The 27,155-nt window shown below is 37.6% G+C and overlaps 1 protein-coding gene across 1 annotated transcript in view; it reads left to right on the forward strand.

Annotated features, from left to right (window-relative positions):
• Positions 1-25,514, forward strand: part of LRRK2 (leucine-rich repeat kinase 2) — a 164,138-nt gene extending 138,624 nt beyond the window's left edge. The window contains exons 32-52 of the mRNA XM_009885946.1: positions 1,036-1,254; positions 4,050-4,251; positions 4,862-4,950; positions 5,927-6,114; positions 7,053-7,207; positions 8,228-8,374; positions 8,528-8,719; positions 9,456-9,602; positions 9,934-10,034; positions 10,209-10,399; positions 11,083-11,243; positions 12,067-12,237; positions 14,113-14,213; positions 14,866-15,060; positions 16,075-16,268; positions 16,567-16,639; positions 17,460-17,644; positions 19,031-19,183; positions 19,933-20,141; positions 23,397-23,471; positions 25,393-25,514. Of these exons, the coding sequence (XP_009884248.1) occupies positions 1,036-1,254; positions 4,050-4,251; positions 4,862-4,950; positions 5,927-6,114; positions 7,053-7,207; positions 8,228-8,374; positions 8,528-8,719; positions 9,456-9,602; positions 9,934-10,034; positions 10,209-10,399; positions 11,083-11,243; positions 12,067-12,237; positions 14,113-14,213; positions 14,866-15,060; positions 16,075-16,268; positions 16,567-16,639; positions 17,460-17,644; positions 19,031-19,183; positions 19,933-20,141; positions 23,397-23,471; positions 25,393-25,514 (3,270 nt within the window). The remainder of the gene's footprint in view (positions 1-1,035; positions 1,255-4,049; positions 4,252-4,861; positions 4,951-5,926; positions 6,115-7,052; positions 7,208-8,227; positions 8,375-8,527; positions 8,720-9,455; positions 9,603-9,933; positions 10,035-10,208; positions 10,400-11,082; positions 11,244-12,066; positions 12,238-14,112; positions 14,214-14,865; positions 15,061-16,074; positions 16,269-16,566; positions 16,640-17,459; positions 17,645-19,030; positions 19,184-19,932; positions 20,142-23,396; positions 23,472-25,392) is intronic.
• Positions 25,515-27,155: the final 1,641 nt, after the last annotated feature.

A 27,155-nucleotide genomic window follows, 5' to 3' on the forward strand; every position in this document is an offset into this window, starting at 1 on the left:
TAGACATACAGAGACATGATTAGCACCATTTTGTACTTAAAATGGTACAGAGTCGTGCAAAAGAATATTTTGTATGTTCTGGCAATAAAGGGATGACAAATTAAATCTGCTTTTTCTTATAGGCCCTTGTAAATCCTGGGGAAATCAGAATTTGACTAATTTAAAACTGATAGATGCAGGCTTGAAGTCAGGCTGTTAAGGATATGCTTAGCATCCTATTGTTAATATGAATGATTCCAGGACTATGGTAGGGAAATTGGTCTGAGAATCTGCCTATATATTTTTCTTTTGCTCTAAGTGTTTTATTTTCATTTGATGGAATCACCCCGTGGTGAGCATTACTTTTCTTTTCCTTTTGTATGACGGTTAGCCATGGCTGGGCAATGCAATTACATAAAGGTTTTGTATACTGATCCTGTTTGCTAAACTTGTCTTTTTCCTCTTCACCTTGAGCAGTGATACAGGACAGAGGGTTACAGTCAGTTTAGTGTTGATGAAGACCATTTCTGATGTGTTCTCCTTTGCTATGCAATACTTGCAGGTGTTTCATTGCTGCCCTGTTCCAATGACAGCTAGCAGAGTACCCTTTGCTTTTCTATTGTTGGGCATTTTTAATGAAAAATACAGTTATCCCGTTATTTTACTGACAATGTTATTAATCTGCAAAGTGTGAAATCCAAATCTATACAGCTTCCTTTTAGAAAAAGCTGATTTTTTAATATTTCTGTTTTGAAATAGACTGCACTCTGTATGTTAAAAATATGTTTCATATTTATAGACTGATGCACTTTTACTGCCTTATCCAGTGAAGGCTATTCAATGGCATCGCTCTTTAAACTTATTCTGAATAAAGACATGAAATAGTATTTCAGGTTTCAAACTTATTTAAAAGACGTGTATTTAAAGCGGGAGAACCAGTTGCTTTTTTCATTGTATTGATTGTTTTGACTAAATTGCTCACATTTTATGTGGATGTAAAACAATAACATCAACATTCACTATTGAGTTAATCAACTGTATGGATCTTACTAACAGGCTCGAGCTTCTACATCCCCCGTCATTCTTGTTGGCACACATTTAGATGTTTCTGATGAAATGCAACGTAAGGCCTGCATGAGTAAAATCACTAGAGAGCTATTGAATAAGCGAGGCTTCCCAGCAATCCAGGATTATCATTTTGTGAATGCTACAGAAGAATCCGATTCCATTATCAGACTTCGGAAAATCATAATAAAGGAGAGTCTTCACTTCAAAGTAAGCTACATACTATTCGTACTATTGAAAACATCCCGGCTTGACTTAAGTAAATATGGTTTTAAACGTTAATTAAACACATAATGAAATACATTTTTAGTGTGATAGCAAAGTCATCTAGTCTTCTGTAAAATCTTACACACAGCAAAATAATGAAGGAAAATCGCCAGTTTTGTTTTCATTTCATTTTCTACCAAAAAAATCAACGACATAAAAATCTCAGCAAAGTTTTGTTTTCAAACACTGGGGCCATAAATAGAATATTTAATTAAAAGTAGTCCATCTTTTTCTTACAAAGAAATCTGATCAAAACCTGGTTTTTGTTGGATGGCAACATGTAATTGCAATAAGTATTGCAAGATTTCAGGGGACCAGGAAATAAGATTTTGTGATTTCTGAAAGCCAACTAATTCTCCATTTACAGATTTCATTTTACATAGTGTGAAACTATTCCTAGAAAGAGGAAAGTGAATCAAAGCAGGAAAAGAAGACCCCTTGGACTGAGTGATCCTCCTAAACTGGAGAATCTGCACTTCTAGTTCTTTTGTCTCCAAAGTCATCCCTACCACTCATTCCCTGCCGTCTCCTTAGCCACAGCAAGAAGCTTTGTCTAAGTGTGAATGACAAGTATGAAGACAATAGCCCAGGGATGGAGCTTACAGTAAGACAGGATCCAATCCGTAGCAAAAAGAACATACATTTTTTAACTTATTTTATTTATACATTATCTATCATATTGTTGCAGAAGAGTCAGAGATCACTCAAACAGATCTGAACTAGTAGTTAGTTTATTGAGTTCTAATTAGTAAATGTAGTAGGTAAAATATTTAATAAGTACAGGTGGATTCAAGGTCAATACTGTTTACTGCACTTAAAGTTAGTATGGGATACAAAGACTGTCACGTAAGCTTACTATGTGTATCTTAAACGTTACATGCATGCAAAAAATGTCACTTACCAACCCATTGATGTCTGGTGTCAGGTAAGGGATTTCTCAGCCTCGAGGGGTAACCTTGAGAGGCGTCTCTTGTCGAGGGAAGATCACCGCTACACAGCCAGCTGCTATGGAGGGAGACCCTAATGGCTGCAGATGTTTATAGTGGTTGATTTGTAGATTTTCTGCTTTGTTAATGCAGTTTCAGCCGCTTGTTAGCCTAGCCTCTGGTCAAATAATTTTTAGGGGTTCGGTGCTGTATTCTCACTGATAGCCTCACACAATAGGATTAACTTCAGTTAGTCTTACTTGCTGAACATCTGCCTGTACCAAAGTTCAGTTAGTTCAAACAAGAGTACATCTATCACACATCTATAGTGTCATAACACATTAAAGAGAAAAGGTGATGTTCTGTGCTACTGAAGTCAATGGCAGAACTTCATAAATAATAGCAGAGTGCAAATTTCTTCTGAATTACTACTTGGAAGATTTTATAGAGCAAATGTTGTATTTATGACCAGCCTCGCACTGGTGGTATTACAAAGGAGAGAAAGAGTGCTCAGACCTCATATTTCTGTCTTGGAAACTACCAGCTTAGCCACGTCCATAATCTACCTAACTTCATTCCACAGTTCAAGGAATAGCTAAGCAGTGCTAAGTGGCAGTGAGGTGGCCTATTCATGTGCAATGGTTTAATTCCACTTCTCATACATCCAGTAGGCATGAATAGAGTTGATGTTTGTAAAGGTATATGTAGCCCTGTATCTCACCATACTTCTTCAACACTCAGGAGAAGCTCTGCTTTTTGAAAACATTTCACTCTTAGGTACCTAAAAATTGTTCCTTTAGCGTCTCTTGAGATTCTGAGTTAAACTGATGTTTAAACTTCTACACAAATGTAAGGCAGCCTAAAGGAAGGGAGATAGTTTCCATGAATAATGTAGACACTTTGTGAAAGGAGTGTTACTGTGTACCTGCTTAGAAGTTAGATAATGTGACTTAAGTATTCAACATTGTCATCAAGCGCTCTGATTCTTTGAAATGACACATTTTTCACAAGGTACTAATGACATTTTTGACACATAAAAATGCTACAGTGCATTGGTGTTTAACTTCTTTGAGAGAAAGTTTGCAAACTAAGCAGCCAATTTGGAAATGCTAGGAAAATTGTTTCCCATTTCCTCAAAAAATATTATTTGTTCAGCACCTATGGAGAGAGAAAAACCTGGTCAGGTGCTAGCTAATACTGAAGGTCAAAGGATGTCTCCAGGAAGGGACTCAGGCTCAGGAAACAGGAGCAAAGCACCCGACTGTGTTTCCCTTAAGTGTCAATAACCTGGCCAAATTTATCTCTTCCTCCCCTCTTGTCCACTGACTATCAGCAGTGGAGACTTTTAATTGAGCTACTGCCCTTTTCGCCCCAGTTTATCTAAAGATATGTCTAGAGATAGTACAGATTACAAGAGGTATCATTTTTTTTATTCATGTGCGTATTGGCTTGTGTTAACCTGAGTTGTATGACATCATCTGTTCATACAGTGAATATTTCCCTTTAACTTCAAATAAAAGTTTCTCTTTTAACTTCTCAGGAGACATAGTTTTTTATTTTTTATGTACATGTAATATGGAAATAATTTCTTCTTTGAGTATTCATTTATGAAGGACATTCATATTATAATTCTGAAAGAAGAGTTAGTTACATCTAGCTTTCAGAAGTCATATTTTAGTCACTAAATGAGTGTTCTTGTTCCTTCTTGCTGCTACTATTGAGTGGACATAACCACCTTACATCTTAGTCTTATTGTCTGCATTTCACATGAAGAAATTAATTAATTTAAGATTATTATTGTTAATTATACAGATCAGAGATCAGCCAGTGGTTGGTCAGCTAATTCCTGACAGCTACCTGGAGCTGGAGAAAAGAATTTTGCTGGAACGTAAAAATGTCCCAGTTGAATTTCCTGTGATTGATCAGAAACGCTTATTGGAACTGGTGCAAGAAAGCCAGTTACAGTTGGATGAAAATGAACTCCCTCACGCAATTCACTTTCTGAATGAATCAGGTAAAATATTACCTTTGATGTATGTTTGCTAGCCCTTTGTTGCAAATCTGCAAGAGACAGGCCTGTATACATTTTTAAATCTCCCACAAGGTTGCCACAAAGTGTTGAGCTTGGGTAACATTAGTTTTATAATCCAGATTGCTATATCGTAAAGGAATGCCATGATATAAAGGATCACCACTGTAACAATTTATATACCTTACCCCTCCTTGAAAACATCATACGTGCTGATTAGACAGCACACTTTCTGAAAAAAGATGCAATTGCTATAATAGCTTTAATAGAATAGCCGTTAGGTGGATATATGTAACAGCTTATCTTAGTGCTGTACAGACTTCATAAGAGTGAATAATAACACAGAGCGTAGCTGCTTGGCAAAAACGCAGGTCAGATTACAAATCTAACAAAACATGTGCAAATAAAGGTAAAACTGAACAAATCATGGTTACATTCTGCTCTCCTGAGATACTGACATAAATTCAATAGCTGTATTTATTATTCAAATTGGTTATGTCAAGTCACATAAGAAAAACAGCCCAGAGTGGGGTGTTTATTTTGCTTAACATGGAGCTTGAGAAATGCATTGCTAATTACAATATTCTTTGTGCAGGTGTACTCCTTCATTTTCAAGATCCAGCACTGCAGCTAAGAGACCTGTATTTTGTAGATCCGAAGTGGCTATGTAAAATCATGGCACAGGTTAGACTCTGATTACTTTTTGTATCTACATTCATGGAATTTTTTCCTCTGTCTCAAGCCATTGTAACTTGGTGGTTCTTCTTCATGATTTCTTTACTGTTTTATGATCTAGAATTTTCTCAGGGCCCAGATTGGTTTACCTGGCTCTTTCTGTTTCCTTTGCTTTCTAGACAACCGTATGTCTCAGTGGTTCTATGTTCTTAGGCTGTAACGTCCAATATCATTTAAACTACACTGGACACAAAATTACATGTAGAATAGAAAAAAAACAGAGATGCAAAGTAATCCTGCAGTGCATTGTGATAGGTTGAAGTGAAAGCTGGAACTTTGGATTAAAGTAGTAAGAATGGGGGAAGAAGGGTCATTGTATGCTTGGTACTGATGGCAGAGGAAAGTGAGTGATAGGAATTCACGTGGTGGGACGGGGGGTAGCAGACTGAGTGCTTAAATGAAACCATCATTGATATGTTGATCTAGAAACACTCTCAAAATTTTTGTATATATTCAGATTTCCTAACCTCTGAACCTTTACCTTTCATTCAGTGCAGGAAATGGGATGGCAAAAATGTAAGTTTGAGCCTTTAAAGCTGGTGGGATTAAGAGTGAGAAAAGACCTAGAAGATCATGTTGTCAGTACCAGTATGCTTGTGTGAAGTGCCAGTATGAAAAATCCCTGTATGTAGGCTCCTTTCAGAGAACGCTTTCACAAATTAACTTGTAGAAAAAAATTCCATATAATATGGAACAGTGAAAGCTACTGAAGAATGGTGGCACAGTAGTGGCTTGGACAGGTTAAATTTTTTCACTGCTGTCTTGCTGGCTAGCATTATGGAAATGCTTGGTTTCACTGTGAAAGGGAGTCTGGTTTTTCCCTCCTAAATAATAGGCTACCGAATATTTCAGGGAACAAAGTTTGTCAGAAAAATGCAATCTAATGATGACTGTACCCCTGAAATTGTTTTACTTTTTTGGAAAGATTCTGACGGTGAAAGTGGAAGGCTTTTCTAAATATCCTAAGGGAATTGTGAAGCGTTCAGATGTGGAAAAATTCCTTTTAAAGAAGAGCAAGTTCCCTAAGATCTACATGTCACAATACTTTAAGCTTCTGGAAAAGTTTCAGATTGCTTTGCCATTAGGAGAGGATCAGCTACTAATCCCAAGCAGGTAAGCAAAGAGTTAAACCCACAAATGGGAGCCATAGACATTAATCAAAATAAAAACCTTTCATCAGGCTAACTAGTTTTACTGACCATTAAAGCAATTTGGTATATGAAAGCATGTTATATACTTAGTACACTACATTTTAGTGTACACTTTCACAGACATGTTAAGCTGATCTTGTAGCAGATAAAGCTTACATCATATTAGCGTGGTGGGTAAATGGAATCTATAAATGATAAAAAGGCTTTATGAGGATAATATTTCTTCTACAGTTACCGTGCTTTGAGACTACAGCAGGAAGATTATAATTTAGCTTTACATCACAGTGTGCCAGCATTAAAGATATTTATTGCAGTATAAAAGATAACCATTAATTTCTATAGCTGATTTGCTTGGAGTGAGAACCACAGTCAAGTTATTCAGAAGCAGTGTCTCCTCCAAACAGTTTAGTTATTAGATGTGGCGACAAAAAAATGTTATGAATTTGAATGCAGTTGTTCTGTTACCTGCTTCAGATAAAGCAATTTCTCTGCCTCAGTTACAGATTTCCGTAATGTGTTTAATAATGCTAATTTTGCGTAATGGAGAGAGTATTTCATGGTTGCATTGATTAGAGTCTCTATGTTCTTCAAAGTCCTGAGATAGGAAGATTGCATCTGAATGTCTTACCTGCCGTATATGTGTCTCAGGTTTTTATCACATTTACATTTGATATGTAATGATTGTTAGCGAGGTTCTGTTGGGTTTAAATTACAGCAGAACCTCACTTTATCATAAGCAAGCAGAATAAGCACATGCGTTATCTGTCTGCTCCCTGATCGTTTGAATCATTCATTCATTAATTAATAAATAATACATTTTACATAATAAATAATGTATGTCATCAGTCAGCTTGGATAAAGAACATCATTAAATACTGTCTAATATTTTTATTCTTTCAGCTTGTCTGATCACAGACCTGTTATAGAGCTTCCCCACTGTGAGAATTCAGAAATTATCATCAGACTCTATGAGATGCCGTACTTTCCTATGGGATTTTGGTCCAGGCTTATCAACAGGCTGCTTGAAATATCACCTTACATGCTGTCAGGAAGAGGTACAAATCTTTATCTTAAAAAGTAATAGTGAGCATGTTTGCTTTGAATGCCAACACGTGTATGTTAAAGCTCTAATCCCCAACATTGTTTTGCTCTAGCTAATTTCTGGCCACTTCACAAATGTGAGAAAAAGAACAGTGGTCATTTTTGTAAACTGGAAATATCTAGATAGTGCCTGATCTTTACAGACTTGTGAAAAAGAAAGTGAAGGTTGTAAGCTGCCTATTTCTCTCTTTCGGATGCTAGAGATGGAGGAAATCCTTATATTTATGCAATATTGCCATTTGCCTCTACAAGGAATACAGGAAAGGATATGTCTTCCCCACAGAAAAACGAACTGTTCTTCTTCAGGTTCATCGATTCTCCCTTGAAAGTCTAAAACGTTTGCTTTTATCAGAAGCGGGGGGTGGTATGTCATTAATTTTTTTCTAGTAATTCCATGCTTTGACATGAGATCTATCTGCTGAACTTTGCAATTTCATTCATCTTTGGTTTTTTAATATCTGGTTTATGAATACTGGTGACAAGTAAAGTATGAAAAATATGCATTGCTAATGCTCTACAAATGTGATTTATAACTGCCTGGTCTCCTGGCATTCAGTTTCCTCCTGAGCATAGAATTCCAGTCACACCTTAATACTCCACGTGTGTGTGAGAGAGAGAAAATTTAAATCACTGACTTTTTTTCATATGTTGCCGAAAATATTCTGTATTTGAACCTGAGTGTACCTAAGCATTTCTGTAATGCCTGCATGCATCACCTGCTACATGACCTACCATCTGATTAAATACTGAGTTTGCGGATATGTCTTATAGAACTGAAAACCATTTGACATACATTCAGCTTTTTGGGGCTATTCTGTTTGTGAAGTTGTGGCCTTTATTTTGTTTGTTATTTGGGTAGGCATAAACCTACAATCATTATTAAGTATTTTCAGTACCATGAATTATACCATGTAATTTAAAATGCGACATTCATATTGGAGATCAGATTTTTAATCTAATTTTGTATTTTTTAGAGCGAGCTCTTCGTCCTAATAGAATGTATTGGAGACAAGGCATCTACTTGAATTGGTCTCCTGAAGCTTATTGTCTAGTGGAATCAGCAGTACTTGACAACAACCCAGACAGTTTTTTGAAAATTACGGCACCTTCTTGCAGAAAAGGTTAATTATTCCTGAGCCTGATTTTTGCTCCAGTTTGATTGCAGCTTGGCATTTTGGTTTGTTGAGCTCTTGCCTTTGGAATGTAGAGTTTAGCTTTGTAATTACAAGTATGGCAGATTGAGGCTGTAATTTTCCTCTTTTGGTTTCTTAAAGGGTGCATCCTTCTGGGGCAAGTTGTGGATCACATAGATTCTCTTATGGAAGAATGGTTTCCAGGTTTGCTGGATATAGATGTATGTGGTGAAGGGGAAACACTGTTGAAGAAATGGGCTCTGTACAGCTTTCAGGATGGTGAAGAACACCAGAAAATACTACTTGATGACTTACTTAAAAAAGCTGAAGAAGGTATATATGTGTGCCATTTGAGGTTGTTAGAGGTATACCTGTATGCAGATAAATATTATATGACAACCCCTTTATAACATGTCGGTACTTAACGTTATTTAAAAATGATTTATTTCTGTAAGAAATAGTTACAGTATAAGTCAAAAGCAACTTGTTCATTTTTTTATGTAAGTGCTGTTGGTATAAGTATAGAATATGGGACATATTGCAGCCACTCTTTATAGTCATGTATAAACAGCAATAATGAAAAGAATCGCTTTGTTATGATATCGATAATGCAGCTTCATTCATGGAACTGAATCCAGCACATAGTAAAACTGGTACTAGATATTTTGGTTTGGACCACATACAACAGTAATTTAAAAGGCAGTATTCATTATGACATTCTACATACTAAGAGAATTCCTTTTATAGACATGAAAAATAATCTCTTGGTTAGTTTGGTGTTGTTACATAGTAACAGTTGCTGTCACATTTGATTGGTACATATACAGAACCTTGAAAATACTTAAACATGTAAGATACATTAAGTTTGAATGGCAAACTTAATTAGCGTTCTGTTCCATATATATGTACGTTTGTGTGTGTGTGCTTATATATATATAGACACACACATATATTAATTGAATTTTAGGTACATTGATCATATGCACTCACAGAGGCCCATGTACCTTTCAGTCCCTTTTGAACGATGACTACCCCCCTTTTTTTTAATTGTCTCATTTATTTTTCTTAGGTGACCTTTTGGTAAATCCAGATCAACCAAGACATACCATTCCAATAGCTCAGATTGCTCCTGATCTGATACTGGCTGATTTGCCTAGAAATATTATGTTGAACAACGACGAGCTGGAATTTGATGAAGCTCCTGAATTTCTCTTGGGTAAGCATTATTTGGTATGTTTTTCTTACGGAGGTTATGGAAACAAATCTGTTGAAGTCAGTTGTGCAACACATGGAAAACATTTTAGAGATTTCTTTTCTGTGGAAACGCATTTTTTATGGTGTGCTGAATTTCAGGTTATTGAGTTTTGATTTTCCATTAACTTGTGTGCTGAACACTGTTTTTTATGTGTTCAGATTACTGATCGTGAAGCTTAACACAGTAGATGATCCATTTTAATGGGACCCTTTCCGCTATTTTTATTTATTTTTTGAGAAATGGTTGATATCCCTTTGTTTTTAATATTCTTTTCAATTTTATCTTTGAAAAGGTGATGGTGGGTTTGGATCTGTGTACCGTGCATCCTATGGTGGAGAAGAGGTTGCTGTAAAGATTTTCAATAAACATACTTCCCTCAGGCTTCTAAGACAAGTAAGAAATACCACCTTTTTTTCTCTAGCACTCTTCTTGGAATACCAACCCTAGTGAAGACCTTAAAAAGCTTAAGTGAAGTGCAAGACTTCACTCCAAAACGTTTCTGAGTTTACTTCAGAGCTACGGAGGTTATGCTGTTTCCAGTATTTCATCTGATTTTACGGTTTACAGGAGCTTGCAGTGCTTTGTCACCTTCATCACCCCAGTTTAGTGTCTCTGCTGGCTGCTGCAATCCGTCCCCGGATGCTGGTGATGGAATTAGCCCTTAAAGGATCTCTCGATCGTTTGCTTCAACAAGACAATGCAAGTTTAACTAGAACACTTCAGCACAGGATTGCTCTACATGTAGCTGATGGCTTAAGGTAAATGTGACTTCTATGTTGCTGTAAAAACAGGATACAGCTGCAAGTAGGATATACTGCAAATGAAAAGCTTATCTTTTCTTATATCTCTAGCAGAGTATTCTCTGGGTCAAACAAATGCTTGGATTTTTATGATTGATTAGCTGATATATAACACAAACTTTTGTTACCTGTTTTTTTTGTGCTAACAAGTGGTGTTCATATAGGTAGAGAAATAGAGAGAACTCTGTATGGAACTTCTACGTGGTTGTTGATTTCTTATTAAAATGTTGAAGAAATTAATTTAGTGCATTTTTAAAGTTCTGAAAGTCCATCATTGTTCTCAGGAACATTCTGAGTAGCAGTGTGACTGTAAAACCACAAAACCTGGAAAGGAGCTCAGGGACCAATGAAGCTTAAGCTTCTAAGATTCAGTTTTCAAACTGCCAGTGACCTTTCAGATAAGACTTGGTACTAAAATACCTCAATGTTTATGTGCCAGTAAATAGTATTTCAGAACAGTTCTAAAGTCAATATCCAGTAAGGCAGTGTAATGTTGGTATGGTAATATTTGACATTTTTTAACACGGTATTTAACATTTGAAAGCACGATTTACTGTTGTTGGAATAATGCATTCAGTGTGTGTGTATAGATGCATCCCTGAATTATGAATGCTTTCAATAAATACTTTTTTGATTAACAGGTACCTGCATTCAGCAATGATCATCTACCGTGATTTAAAGCCCCACAATGTGTTGCTCTTTACCCTATATCCCAATTCAGCTGTTATTGCAAAAATAGCTGACTATGGCATTGCCCAGTATTGTTGCCGAATGGGAATAAAAACCTCTGAAGGCACACCAGGTACGGAAAAATGCTTTGTTTCACAGTGCATTATGTAAAAAAAAAAAAAGAGCTAATATGTTTTTTATTTAGTCTGTAAGAAGTAACTCAAATCTATAGCCAAAATCATGAAATGTAGTCCTAATCGTATTACAAGTTGTGATGCCAGATTTATACCCCTTGGCCTTTCTTCCTACTCGTGTTTTAACCGCTTTTAGAAGAATCAAGGAGTATACTCTTTAGAATCAAGGAGTTCTCTTTATAAAGAGAACAAATTAAAGTGCATGTATTAATTACGAATTTTTTTGTCTTGTTTTGGTGTGGTTATTGTGATATTGAAATTATACTGCTAAAATTATTTGCTTTTTTAATTTTCATTAATGCATAGGTAGATCTTAATTTTTTTAAAAGGCAATAAATGCATGCACTGTTTTTAGAGGGGATGTACTAGTATCCATTTTAAAGCACTGAAGAATTCAACAACTTTGAAAAGTGTCTTTTGGTCTTGGAAATTTTGCGTGAGGGTGTGACTTCAAGTGTTGAATGTTAGGCCTTCAGTAAAGACTGCAGACTTGGCCTTCTTTTTCAGTATTCATTGCTAAATGAATTATTTTATCTGTGGTGGTGCAGGAGCTCTGTAACTGATGTACTGTCCCCTTCATTTATACTGATTGCTGATATTTTTGGAGATCTGCCACATGCAAACTATTGCCAGCCCGGAAATCGTGTGCTGTTCTGGTTTACTTCCTGTGACATTTTCATCAATAAGTGTTTGCTCTTAAAAAAATAAAGATGGCAGCAGCTTGGTGTGAATCGCAACTATTAATACATGATTTATTTGCAGGATTTCGAGCACCGGAGGTTGCCAGAGGAAATGTTATTTACAATCAGCAAGCTGATGTTTATTCATTTGGCTTGCTGCTTTATGACATTTTAACAGGAGGAGGTAGAATAATGGAAGGCTTGAAGTTTCCAAATGAATTTGACGAATTAGCAATACAAGGAAAGTTACCAGGTATGCCTTGCTTCTTAAAGTCTTAACATGAAAGCAGACCATTTGTCCTGCCTCCTCCAAAAATAACATCTGTCATGTTTTATGTTGTATCTGACAGTCATCTGAGGAGGAGACTAAATAATAGCAATTTTTAGAAGTTTCTCCTAATTTCACACAGTCTGGAAATAGTGAGAAATAGGCACCTATTCAGCATCACATTGGTTATAATTCCATTGCAATTTCAGGAGATCTAGCTGGTTTACTTTATAAAGAAATAGAGGGTTTGTATACTTGGGACTTTATCCAGGCCTACATAAAATGGATGTTGCTGAAGGCACCTTCTAATACTATGTCTGGACTTGACCCTTACGTATTACTGTGGTATCATGCACTAAGATAAACACCATTTCACTTCTGCTCTTTGACCGTGATGCATTGTGTTAAAAAATCCATTGTAGAGAAGCTGCATATCTTAAAATCTTTAAAAAAAAACCCTTGAAATCTTATTCATAAAAAAAAGAAGTGCCACTTCCTTAAAAGACCAGCCACCCCTAAAGGTTTTAAACAGGAATTCCCTTTTAATTTCGTAAGAGTGTGAAGTCCCTGCCCAGCTACATCAGGTTCTTCGTATTCCATCTACATTGCACTACGTAGTTGTTGGCTGCTGGAAGGAAGATTAACCAGGCTCTCAGGCTGGACATGATGTAGTCAGCTGGATGGTGTAACTCAGTATTTGGCAACTTCTGGGTAAAGAGCTGTTCAAGTTTTATAGTACTACAAGTTTAATGCGTGGCATTCTTATTTCTTGCCCTGCAGTACTGAATATACTCATGAAACATTCTTTAAGACTGAAAAGTGACTTCACCTAGGAAAGGGCAGCAGCTGTACCGCTTAATCTGGCATGGATTGTCCGTTAGGGGAGACAGAGAGTTCTTGCATCTTTTACTCCATAAAGAGAATAGTCCAATTCATAGCTCAGATGGTTTAAACCCCCTCTCTAAAGAGGCCATTGCAAGAACTGATGACTAAGTATCTCTTGAGCGCAGCTGTCCATTTGGCTGTTTTCTGTATTATAAGCCCTACGAAGTAATCAGAAATGTTAGTTTCAGTACAGTTTTCAGTGCAGTTCCATGTGTGCACATGCTCATCATTTATCTGTGTCCGCCAAAAAAGGGGCTGGCTGAGGTCACAAGTAAACAGTGCCTGTCATTTGCTGAACAGGATGTGTTCATTTGCAGATATTTATCATTAGTGTTACCTCTGTTTAATGTAGGACTGGAATATCTGCTGTGGATTATGATGAACTAAAAGGAAATGCAGTACAGGCACCACTCTTCATGAGTGATCTGTTCTTAGAGAGGTCAGCGCCTATCATCACAAGATACATATTCAGAGCACTGAGTGGGATTTAAACTTCCATATCTCATAAATACTATATGGAGTTGTTTATCTAAATTGCTCTACATTTTATTGGAAGTTCAGCCATATTCCATATACTCTGCCCAAACACAGAAGAATAAATGTGGAGAAAAATGTTCACAGGAGTTGAAAAGACTACAGACTGAAATGACATGCCCTTCAATCGTCAGCATTATTCAAAACGCAACTCACACATATCTGTGATTCAGTCCCAGATACAGGGACATTAAAAAAAAAGTTAAAGCAAAATCCATTTGCTTTAAGTGTTTTTAATGAAAAGGACTCTAGCTCTAACATTTCACGCTCTAGCATTTAATGGCAGATGAGCAATTCCAAGCTGTTCATGCTGACATTTTACCTAAGAGTATGATATTTCTTAGAGCAGCTCTGTAAGAAGTTAAATGAATTAAGATAAGAAGAAAGTTATTCAGAACTCTAATTTCTGAACTGAAGAAGTTATCTAATTTTACATTTTAGATCCTGTCAAAGAATATGGGTGTGCTCCGTGGCCTAAAGTTGAAAATTTAATTAAAAAGTGTTTGAAAGAAAACCCACAGGAACGACCAACATCTTCCCAGGTATTACTTGGTGTATTTATTTGTATTTTTGATACAGATGAAGCTGTGCTTCCTAAAGATGAATGGGGCATTTAAGTTAGTAAGAGGCACAGGGTTTTTTTCAGTTCTTCTTTTCTGGAACTGAAGCAGCCACTGAATATTGCCTGCTCTTGCCATCCAGGATAAACCGTTCCGTACAAGTCTATCAGCCATTTATTCTAGCCTGCTCTTTTTCCTTGTGGTGCTGTATAGTTATTGTAACAAAACAGGATTTGGATTACTTCATGGTCTTTACTAGAGCTATGCAAAAAGGAGTTTGTTATATAGTATCAGTGCGGTTAGCCTACGCTGTTCCATGCACTGAGAGGAGGAGCAGCAGTGTGGATCTGAAACCTACTGTCTGTTATCACACGTCGCATTGCTCTTTGAAATGGGGGAAATTGTCAAACATGCCTTAAACCCATTGACTTCCTGAAATTTTAATGGAGAAATAAGTGTCAACGTAAGGTTGCTCAGTGCACAAAGATTGCTCATTAATACTGGTAATACAAATGAACAGACCTGCTGAGATACTATGTCCGTATTCCATAAAACATTGTTATCCATTGCTTCGTATTTATTTATCACCGTACAAGCCATTGTTATTACCATGATGCTGTGGCTTTCTTTGTAGGTTTATGAGATCTTGAATTCTGCAGAGCTTATCTGTTTGATGAGGTATGTTTCAATACCCAGCACCTCCACAGCAGAGTGCATGGTGGCTGCCAGTCAAAGCTGCAAGAAGGCAGGAGTCTGGATAGGCAATGGGAACACAGAAAAAGCACAGCTTTCGTTTGTTAACCTAAATACAGATGGACATACTTGTGAGGTACGTGGGAAAGTTGCCATCTAATCTAATTTTTTGGCACCCAGATGTATTTCAGAAGAATTAATTGCATTTTAACAGCGGGATATTACTTCTGGAAAGCTAAGCTTTGAGAGAGCAAAGGTTGCTCATAAGTGAGTCATCATTGTATCCATCAAATGAAGCAGAAATGCAGTTGCTTTTTCCTCTCCTCCTGCCATCCAGTCTGAACTTTCTCATAATACTGTCTTTCCACTACTATGTTCCTTTCTTCCGCTCAGATGGAAGCTATTTCTAATGTGGAGGCTAGAACAAGAAGTAATAGTTACACAACCCTTCGTATCTCTACCTCCCCTAACAATCCAGCTAGTCTCTTAACGATTCCTCTCTTCCTACGGATGCCACCTCCTTGTGACACTTTGGGTGATGCCCTCCGGTTCTTTTCATTTGCTTCTTGTACATCTCAGTCCTGTGCCATCAGAAAAGGGAAAAGATTTTACGCAGGCTTGATGTACTGTGTGATGAACATGTGCCAGAACTGAGTGTGACTCATCATCAAAGTTGTTTAAGTTACATTTCTGTCTGCCACCTGTTGACCATGATACACTTGAATTGGCAGCTTTGGTATAAATTATATGGCTTATTTTTCTAAAACTAAAATGAGAAGAAGAAGTATTATACCAGTACTTTTATTGTTAGCAATAAAACTGAACGTATATTGCGGTGTAGTTCTGTTTGCTTAATTCTCTGATGGCTTTGAGATCTTCATTAGAATAGAGAAAGACTTTTTTTCAGCATTCAGCATAGAGATTTTCCTGTGTACTGTTTGAGGGGTCCTTCCCAGCACTTTGAAGATAGATGACACAGTTGAAGATGTATTCCACTGATAGGGAATTAGATTTCTTAATGGACAGGTTAGGCCTTAGGTCTCTCCAGGGTCTGAGATGATTGTAGTTTATCTTTATTACCAGCAATTTACTAGCGTTTTCCCTTACTGAAATCATAACCGGGTTGTTTTTCTCTTTTTTTCTGACTCAGGATATTGCAGATAGTAAAATTTTAAGTTTGACCTTAGTGACCCTTCCTACTGAGAAAGAAAACTGGATTGTATCAGGAACGCAGTCTGGTTCTCTGTGGGCAGTTAACACAGAAGATGAAACGAGAAGGCATCGTCTGCAAAAAATGTCAGATTCCATCACTTGTTTATACTGTAATTCTCTTTCAAAGCAAAGGTATAAATGAATTTTAAATATTTTGGGTTACATTCTGAAAATATGCCTAAACAGAGATGTTCAGAAAATGGTATCTGTATACTCATGCAGTTTTGTTCAGACATCTGCATGTTTTGCCTGTGTTTTCACTTTAATTTTGCACCCAGTGTAACTGGAGACTACATTACTGACCACAGGTGGTTGTATTTGCTTTTAGTGTTCAGTGAAACTCTTGAAATACCAGAGGCTACTTATTTAATTTTTTCTTACCCGATTAAGGCATTTCTAGAATTCATTATTTTATTTTATTTAATTTCAGCAAACAGAAGAATTTCTTCTTGGTAGGCACAGCTGATGGCAGACTGGCAGTTTTTGAAGACAGAGCAGTAAAGGTAGACTTGTTCTTTGCTGTCTGTTCTGCAAAGTACTGTTGGTAATATGTAAAGCAACTACCAACAGTAGCTTAATTTTATGCAGCTTATTTTTTAATTGCTTCTCTAAAGCTAAAAATAATTTTCAACTGCAGTCTTAGAGGAAGTGGACGCGTTTTACAATATCTGTTTTAGCCAATAGAGTTAAGAGGGGGAAATTATTTCTCATTATAAGACTTTGAAAGACCTGGCAAACTGACTAGAGAGTGACATTAATGGTTGTTGTTAAGAATATTCTAACAGCTTTAGTCTCTTTTATTTACTGCTGTTATAGCTCCTTTTTCTTTTAGTTCACGCTAAATTTTCATAGAAGAGATATCTTCAAAAAGACAATATTGTTTAGATTGTCTGTAAGTCGGAGTTCTGCTCACAGAACAGATAAAGAAATGGTGAGAGCTGTTTCTATCAGCTGATTCCTGAGAGTTAGCTCCTGACCATATGCAGCTTAGAGCAGTTATGGAGTTGCAGTGCATTGCAGAACTAGAATATGGTCCAGTGTGGGATGTCTCCAAGGTGACTTTCCCTCCAGTTGTTGAACTGTGCCAGGGTTGCAGGAAGTATCGGTCCCAGCTCTGTCCTGTTTCCGCTCACACAGGCAGTCTCTATGGGACACCTGTAATAAGACTATGGTGCTTTTCAGTCTCCAACATTCTGGAGAGATACCATAATGGTTCAGAAAATCTGGCTGTGTAAATTCAATTGAGCAGGCTGTGTGGCCTTGTTTTAATGATTTCTGAGTATACTTCTTGTTTCTAATGGAGAGTATATTCTTTTCTTGCAGTGTAAGGGTGCTACACCTTTGAAGATACTAACTATAGGAGATGTTAGCACACCACTGATGTGCTTAAATGAATCCTCCTACTTATCTGAAAAAAATATAGTCTGGGGAGGCTGTGGAACAAAGATCATTGCCTTAACTAGTGATTTCTCTGTTCAAAAGCTCATTGAAACAAAGACAAGTCAATTGTAAGTTGTTTTTTTTATATATAAATGATGTTACTTGGCTCTTTTGTTGTTTTCATTTAAGATTTCTGGCAGTACTTTGATGTAATGTCTTGTTCTAGAGCTTGCTCTTTGAGTTCTTTTGTTTCCATTATTTTCCTTCCACAATACAGATGGAATACAATGTGCATTAAAATAAGATCAGCGAGTGGTGTTTAAAGTATTCATTGCTGGGTTTAAACAAGGGATATGCATTTTTACTATGTAAAGGATTTATGAAGTCAGTATCTCTTCAGAAAATGTATAAATGCAACTCCAGTTGCGTTTTTCCAGGGTCTGTTTACTTTTTTTTTAGATTTATACAAACATACTTAGCATAATATTTGTCCTTACATGTTTGTCAGTATGATATGTGTGCATATCTTTGCCCTATCATGTATGATTGCTGACTTACCGTTATTTAGAAATAAAAGACTGAAGGTTTTGGTGTGTTTGATGTAATTATCACATGGGCAAATCCTGCTCTAAGCTAAGGGGAGTTTTTCCTGAGCAGGGAAAACAGTGTTTGATTTTATGTTAGTAGAGATCATTATTCTGGGAAATTAGTTTTCTTTAGAAAATAATGTGTTAATATAAAGCAAGAAACTAAAACATCGGTAAAATGCAGTTCTATGGCAAGATGTAAAATATGTCACAGAAATAACTTGAGCTTTGTGGAGGGAAAACTGTATATAGTTTTGAAAATACAAGCAACGTTAGGGAAAGTAGTGGTGTTATTGAGTGTCTGCTATCAGGCACCTGTGATTTTGAGCTGTTCTTCAACATGAATTGAAGAGTCAGTGAAATAAGCCAATGCTGTTAAATTGCAGGGACAAAAATATTTTGATATGTGTAGGCACGGATCTGGCATGAGAGACAAATTCGTATGTAGAGGAAAATAGTTAAAAACGCTGTCAGCTGAAGTGAAACGAGCAGAGCAAGGTGAACGAAATCTCACTGCTGCTTTTTAGGCTTACTCATCTTTGTGTTGAGTGACCCTTAAAGGTCTTGTGGGCCCTGTAAGAACTGTCGAGTGTCTGCACACATTGAAAGAGTGGCAGGAGAAAGGTGGAGTTTGCCCTGCTGTGATGTAAACATATGTGATTTGAGCATGTGGATGGGAAAGATTTATTCATAGGTTTGGGGCAATAATGCACCTTCAGGGATATCATCAGCATAATTCCATTACACTGAGAATTTATGTCAATATGTGGGAAGATTATAGCAAACCCTTTCAGTTGCATCCTAGCCCAGTTTGGTTTTAAGGCTGAATGATTCTGTAAGAGTTAGAGGGAAGCCAATCCTACAGTAGTCAAGTTTTTCTGCTAGATGTTTTTCTGTGTATCTAACTGGAGTTCTTCTCTCATCTAGGTTTTGTCACAATGCTTACAGTGATGCAAATATTATTTCAATAGCAATAGACAAATCCATCTACTTGGCAAAGAAAAACAGCCATTTTGTGGAAATCTGGGACAAGAAGACAGAAAAACTTTCAGAACTAATTGACTGTGCACATTTTCTTAAGTAAGTGTTTCAGACTGATGGCCCAATGCCTAGAAAGCAGAATGTCAGATTGCCTTCTTAAGCATAGTATCTTAACCTGCTGGAGATAAGGGATTTGCCCAGTTCTTTGGGCAAATGTGGAATTCCTTTCCTCTCTTTTGGCCCAAAATGTCAGAATATCCCACGCAGAATCTCAATTTTTTAAGACCCTTATTATATTTCACAATTTGTCTATGATGTCGAGAAGATTCAGATAACTCTGCTCAAGAAAGAAGAAAGTCTTCTGCTGTCATTCAGGTGCTAATGCTTTTGCATCCAGTTACTTCCTGCATCCCCTGAATAAGAATGTCTTCTCTCTCCAGTGCACTGATTCAGTAGGAGACGGAGTTTTATGAGCAGTGACTGATTCTCATTTGCATTTAAATTGCTGCTCTCCCTTAATGTGCCATGTCCATTTCATTTTCATGGTGAGGTTAGGAGCAGCTCTAGGTGTGCTCCTCTCACTTTGCAGTGACATTCTCCTTGCAGACTAGGAGAGACCGGAGAAGTATACCTGCCTCCTATTTAAAAGTCTTTTGAAGCAGACCAGCTGAGTCTTAGTTCAGTCAGTTTCATCCCAGTTTGTTTCAAGTCAGTCAGCTGATAAGCATGAGATTTTTGCAGCTTCTCTTGACAAATGATTGTTTAAAAGTCTGGTATTGAGAGTTGTTAGAGCAGTTGTGGAATAGTGTGCCACCAGATTTTGATGCAGATTTTCTCCGCACTTGTAGGGACAAAGTGGAAAAACTAAATAAGGAATCAAAACATAAACTGGCTTATTCTGGAAGAGTGAAGACAATTTGCCTGCAGAAAAATACTGCACTGTGGATAGGGACAGGAGGAGGACATATCTTGCTGCTTGATTTGTCAACACGTCGTCCTGTACGAGTTATAGACAACTTTTGTGATTCTGTTAGAGTCATGATAACAGCTCAGTTAGGTAAGTAAAAGCATCAAATGATGAGTATTTTGAAATCACTGCCAAGTTTAGGGTTGCTGTCCCCTGTTTGGTATGGTGTTCCAGGAACAGATTAGCATTTTCCGTGTTTTGTTCATTCATTCTATTCCCCTGCTGTCATCTTCAGTCAATGTCAGACACTCCGATGTTAGCTGAATACCAGCAGGCTGTCATACCTGCACCCACGGAAAGCATCAGCTCTCCCCTGGTCAGTCACTGATCAGCACATGAACACACCCCACCGTCACTGCACCCTTGTGCCATGCTTCAGCACTGCTCTCACCGTCTTCTGTCCAATAGTCTTCATCTGGATCCGTGTCTGCCTGTGTTCTTTCTCCATCTTAAGTTTTACGCTTCTGGCTTCTCTCTCTGTGGAGCTAGTTAGGTTTTAATATTTTTTCCTTAATTGGTTATTGCCTAGTTTTCTTCTCCCATCCTTATTCAGGTTCTTTTAGGTTTGGGTCAGAGGCAGATCACAGCAAAGCTGGGGAAGAGCTACACAGTTGGACTCAAGGTGCAGACTTGTACGTATGTGCAGTTCCTGTCACCAGGCCCAGTTGTATCGAGCTGCTGTAGGCCGACAGTAGTTGTGGGTTTTCAGTGTTAATTACAAACAGCCAGAGGTCCATAGCTGAGTATAGGCCACTTCTTGGCTGTTGTAACTTCCTTCACCTGTACGCTTTCCTGCATCTCTCCCAAAAGTAATAAAGGCCATACCAACTCAAGAGTTCACAGTACTGCAAGTGGTGGGTATGTTCAAAATACACATTCCTTCAAAAAGTACTCTGTGGCACAACATGTGGGTTCCCATTGCCTTCCGCTATGCTTTGAAAAAAAACTCCGGAGTTCCCTCATCAGTGTGATTTTAAAGTGTGTTTGCCATCAAAAAAAAGAAGACTCTGAAGCTGTTGTTGTGGACTTAGAAACACACTGTAATCCTGCTAGCAGACTTCATAGTTTCAGGCTGTGGATGTTTTCTCGTTACCATCATGAGCTTAATTTGGGGACTGTTTTTCCCTTTCTGTCACCAGAAGTATCCGTAGACTACAGTTAGCTCATAGTGCTGACAGTGTTGTGTGAATCAAAAAAACTCCATCTTCCTCTGACTTGCCTTTGCCTGAGACAGGAAGTTTGTAGAGTCTGTTTGGTCCTCGGCTGTTAAGAGTGCCAGCTGTAGAGTCCAGATTCACTAGCACAGTATTTCAGTCCTTACAGTCCTGATAGCTACAGTATTAGGACTATAAAGGGACACTTTATTTTTAGCATTTTGTAAAGAATAGTTACTATGAAAATAAAATTTCAGCCTCACTTGTTACTGTCATTGCTAGGAAAAGTATACTGTATAGAATAATACTGTGCGATTTAAAAAGCCTTGAGTCTCATATTCTTTGTTTCCAGTCACCTCTACATTTTTAATCAAAATTTTATGTATAGAAAAGTTAATGCTTCAGGAGGAAGAGTTTAGCTGCGTTTGCACAAATCTCAAGAATGGCAAGTAAGACTGATACATGCAGTTTGATGTGCACTTTTTTCTTTTGATCATTTTTTCCCAACAATTATTTATAAGGGTTGGGTTTTTTTCCTAAATTCAGACTTTGTTTTTACTGGGATTTTCACAGAATCAGTGAAAATGTCACTGAGGCTGCTGAGCAGTTCTTCAATAGTAACGCATTGCTTGTGTGAAATGAGAGAAGGCAAGGAAGTATTTTTGTATTAAATAGTTTCATTTAAGATTAAAATATATAATGTCAATCAGATGTAAATATTTCAGGGAAAAGATTGCCAGACTTTGAGACATCAATTTTATCTGTAGTTCATCTATGAATGTGGAAATATAATGCCTTTTTCTAATTCTCTCACCTAACACATTGACGTATACTAGACATGAGACTTATCACAGAGTGGTTTATATGTAAATCCGTAGTTCATTTTGCAAGTAAAAATTTAGACTTCCATATAGTAAGAAAGGACCCTATTCTGAATAAGAAACATTACTTAAGTTCCAATCCCTTTTTTAAGGATTATGTATAGGACTGGTTGCAGAACAAATTAAAGTGATGAAAAATCTGAGCATGGAAGATATGTGTGGTTCCCACCAGCCCTCATCTACCATAAGCAGATTTACATCAATATCAAAGAAGAATATACCACAGATTTCCACAGGGCAGAAAAAAATCTCTCTCTACTTGCAGAGGTCCTGGGGGAACCGCTAGAAATGTTTGATGATTCAGAAGGAATGTATCATGGGGACACACTGCAGTGTGGTCACACAAAACTTCGGAGACTGTGGCTTTCACAGTAAGCCATACTCCGGTCTATTTATACTCCAGAAACTGACCCCCTCCTCATCTCTTCCCTGGGGGAATGTGTGGAACTTCACGTATGGAGAGGTGTGGGGCGCAGGGCTGCGGCTGGGGTGTCTGCACAGGGAGGGCTGTTTCTTCCCTGGCCTGATCCATGACCCAGGAAGCGAGTCCTGTATTCCTCTCCCAGCGTACGGCCAAGGGTCACTGCCCTCCTCGTGCTGCCAGTAGGACAGGGGGCTGCTGTGGCAGGAGAACATGTAACAGCTTCCATCTGTCTTGCAAGACATTTATCAACACGTCTTGTTGGGAATAAGCGGGAAGTTGATATGAAACACTGGCACATTCAGCTCATCCTTCTGTGATCCAGCCACTCCTGTCTTCCTAGTCTTTTCTTGCATTATTCAGTAGGCACCTTCCTATGATCCATCACCTATTTCTACTTCCCAACTAAGTCTCCTTTCCTACCTACATGCCATCTTTACTTCAGAACACTTTTAATTCGTCTGTATCATATTTGGTTGTTTTGGTTTTTTTCATAGCCAAACTGATTACTGTCACTTTCTGTTTCTGCTGTGCACTGGGACATCGTTTGCAGCCTGTCCCTTGGCTGTGATACCCGTTTCCCGTGACTCTGCTACCTCTGCCCGTGGCATGTAACAGGGCACTTCGTTCTTAGCCGTGTTCAACAGGCGCGCCAGCTGCTGCAGTGCCCGTGCTTCCAACCCTGATAAACCCCTACATTAAATGGAGATATGAACTATATTGTTTTCATGTCTGGGTTTTGTATGGTTAATGATTTTGAATAAAGGGTCCAGTTGACTGAACTCTGCTTTCTGTCCTCTTAGTGGCATGATGTCATCTACTCTTTCTGTCCTTAAATTACAAAGTTCCCATTAAAATTAAAATTTGACATTTTATTTCTTTGAAAAAGGGAGTCTCAAGAGTGCGGTCCTGGTCTTGGGATACTGCTATAAAAGTGACACTGAAGACAACAAATATCACAAAGGTATCTGAACTGTGTTTTATTAATTTGTATTATTAGTGGAGTGGACACTATTATGCTTGACTACCCACTGAGAGTGGAGAGTTGGTGATCATCATTTGATATAATTTTATTGGAACATCATTATTAGTTTTTGTTGCCTTTTGCATTTCTGGCCTCCATACCAACTAACAGTAACTTCCAAAAATGGATTAGAGGAAGCCACTGTTTGAAGTATCTAATTTCCTGGAAAACTGTATTTGGAAAGTAAATGTCATTGTCTAATTGGAGAATGTATAAAATGGATTTCCAGAGGGGTCTGTGCTAGGCCAGGAATCCTCAACATTTTCATGAATGGTGTGGATGAAGGAATAGGGAATGTGTTTTTCAGATTTGCAGGCAATTCTTGGCTAAGACAAAGCCACAAGCACACTGGAGGGCAGGATTAGAATTCAAAATGACCTTGACAAATAGAACAAATGGTCTGGAAGGAAATAGGATACAATTCAGTAAGGACAAATGCAAGACCTTTTACTTAATTAGGAATGATCCGTTGTACCAACATGAGGAAATGATCAGCTTAAACAGCAGTGCTGCAGAAAAAAGGTTATAATTGATCGCAGGCTGAACATGAGTCAACCGTGTCACGTTGCTGCAGAAGAGGCAAACACCATTCTCACACCGATGGAAAAGTGGTCTCTCTAAGACAGGAGCTAATTCTTACACTCGTCTGAGTGCTGATGTGGCCTTTGCTGGAGGAGCGTATCCATTTGGGACATTGCTGAATGATCTGGACTGTTAGGGATAGTCCAGAGAACAAAAGTGCAAACTGTGGGGAAATGCTGCAGGAATTTAATCTGGTTAATATAAATAAAGCTTAGAGAGAACATGAGAATATGTAAATAAAGAGGAAGGGAATAAAGACTTCTACATATTCCCTGTGGGTAAGATAAGGACTAAGCAGTTTCTATTACAGCAAGGGAGATTTAGGTCAGACATCAGGAGAAGCTTCCTGACAATTAGTATAGCGAAGTGCTGGAATGGGAATACAGAAAATCTCCATCTTTTGGATTTTCTAAGAACAGTTAGATTTGATGCTCTGATCAATGCCCTTCTTCACTTTTGTCTTGTGGCAGTTTCAGTGGCTCTTAAAAATGTGGCAAAGACAGTATAAAGTTAAGGGTGGCAAGTGTAGATGATCTGACTGTTTGGAGTAAAATAAGAATCAAACTTACAGTACTGTTTTTTATAGTCTGATATTCCCTGATTATTTCCATAAGAACACCTATTGCCTTTTTAGCCTTTTCATTGTATTTAAAAGTGCCATTAATTATAGAGAGGAATCAGAGTCCAAGAAACTCTGGGGCCTTAGTTCATAAGCCCCCTCCTCATGCAAGTGTTCTCCGTTATCCTACTTCCACTAAAAGCAATGTGAATTCTGCATGAATAAGGAGTTGTCTGCATGAAGGGAGATTGAAGAAGTGACCTTTTTCCAGTGTATTCCCTGCCTTGTGAAATCAGTTTTCACTTTTAGTTTACAGTGACTGGGTTTTGAGTGTTGTAAGCATTTAGGGTATATCTGCTTGAGAAAACAGAGAGAAAATTTTATGCAGGTACCTCAGTACTAGCATTAGCTGTAGCTCAGGTCAGTACCTTATGGCCCACAGGCACCAGAAACGGTTTTTCAAGTGCTTTTAAATGGTTTACTCTTAAGTTTAGGAACTGGAATCCAAATTATTGTGCAAGTACAGACAGCTTGTAACCCGCAACTGCATTACCTCACACATAAAGCATCATGTAGGTTGTCTTCCAGGTCCTAAGCATCATGCTTCATTGAGGCAATCTGCGAGTAACCAAAGAAGAAACAGATAAGCAAAATCACTTCTCATTATGCACTAATTCTTCTGTGTTGCAATTTTGAATTTTTTAAAATTTTTTTTTCCAGAATTACAATCCTGTGTGTCAGTGTGGGACATCAACCTGCCCCATGAAGTGCAAAACCTGAAAAAACATATAGAAATGAGACAGGAATTAGCAGAAAAAATGAAGAGCTTTTCTTTGGACTGAAAAGTCACCCTGCAAGTGCCATTCTCTTTTCTAGTCTTCCATCCTCACTTACTGATCAATATTTACAACTTCTTGTTGCTGGGGTTTTTAACCGAAAACCAGGAAGAAAATTGCCATGAGAGATGCAGTTGTTATCCATAGGATACCGGGAAAAAAGAAGGATAAGTTATTTGTAATATTTGAAATGACAGCAAACTATTGAGAATTTCTGAATCTTAAGTGTCATCATGCATCAGTTTACTTGTGAAGTTTTGCTCTCAGCAACTATGGCTCAACTTCAGTATACCATTGTTCATCCGGTTTTTGATCCCAGTCAAATTGGGAATAAGCCAGAAGACTGTAAATGGCTCTTATTTACTTCATTATCTCTACTGAGTTGACGCTGTAATAAGAAGCAAAATTTAAGCCTCTGTGTGTTTACTGCAGTTTGCATGTATGAATTTGCTCTGACAAGTCATGTTTTAATAATGTCAAAGCTCATGACCCTGAGTATATGAAAGAAAACATTTTATATAATAGAAATGTTTAAAGGAACATACAATGACTACATTACTCCTTGGAAACAACAGGCAGAATAGTCTTTATTTCTTCCATGAATAATTGACATCTTTCATTATGATCAGAAAAAATGTTGTGGTACAATAATAAAATAGCTCAGAATTCAGAATATAAATACACCAGCAGGCTTCTGCAAGTTGATGTCTTCTTGCAGTGGTGCCATCTGCCTTGGTCTAGCAGGTGTAGTCACATCCTTACGAACTTCACCATTCACGTGCATCTGTTGTTCAGCTCGCTTTGAAAAGCCCAGAGAAAACACAGAGTGAAAGCCCTGATCTAAACGCTGCTACAACTTGTACCACACAGACAGACGTGTGCTGCTGTAGCCAGACCGCTAACTCTTAGTCCAACTTGCTGGTTTGCGTATCTCAATCTAAAAAAAACCAAAGGGAACTTTTACTTTGATATTTATAATATGCAAAGTTTCCACTTATTCTTGTTTTACTTTACAGTGTTATTTTAGGGGTAAGCAGGGGAACCTTGAGGCGTATAAGAACTGGGTACCTCTTGCATGTAACTACAAGAATTTGTTGCGACACATCTTCATTCAAGAGATGCCTTTTACTGCTCTCTGGCTATAAGTCCATCCAAGCTGCTTCTTACAGTCTGCACTGACCTCCTCTAAGTGCGTGCCTTATTTCTGTCCATCAGAAGACAGATGTCATTTTCTTTTTTTGATACCAAAAGAATCTACGGGGTGCTCCTGAAATCTCACGGAGTGGAGTATCCAGAGCCATTCCTGAATTTATTTCTATGGAGCTGAACAAGGTTGAGCAACCAAAAAGTTCTCAGTTCCATTTTTACAGTTTTGGAGAAATTATATACTAGGACAACAGCATTTATTGTGTCCTACTGTATCATTGGTCTATTTTCTGCCATTTGTTGAGTGTGTACTCAGGATTCCTTTCAGATATGCACCCCAGTTTTTATGTATTCTTGTATTCTGCATACTGAGAATAGTTTGCTATTTATATGGGATTTTATAACTCAGAAAATATATATTATCTTATAATGAATACTTTTTTTAAAAAATAGAATAAATGTATTGTGATTATGTTTATTTATAAGTCATTTTGAGATGTA

Source organism: Charadrius vociferus, unplaced genomic scaffold (genome assembly GCF_000708025.1).
Source record: "Charadrius vociferus isolate BGI_N301 unplaced genomic scaffold, ASM70802v2 scaffold535, whole genome shotgun sequence".
Classification (NCBI taxonomy): domain Eukaryota; kingdom Metazoa; phylum Chordata; class Aves; order Charadriiformes; family Charadriidae; genus Charadrius; species Charadrius vociferus.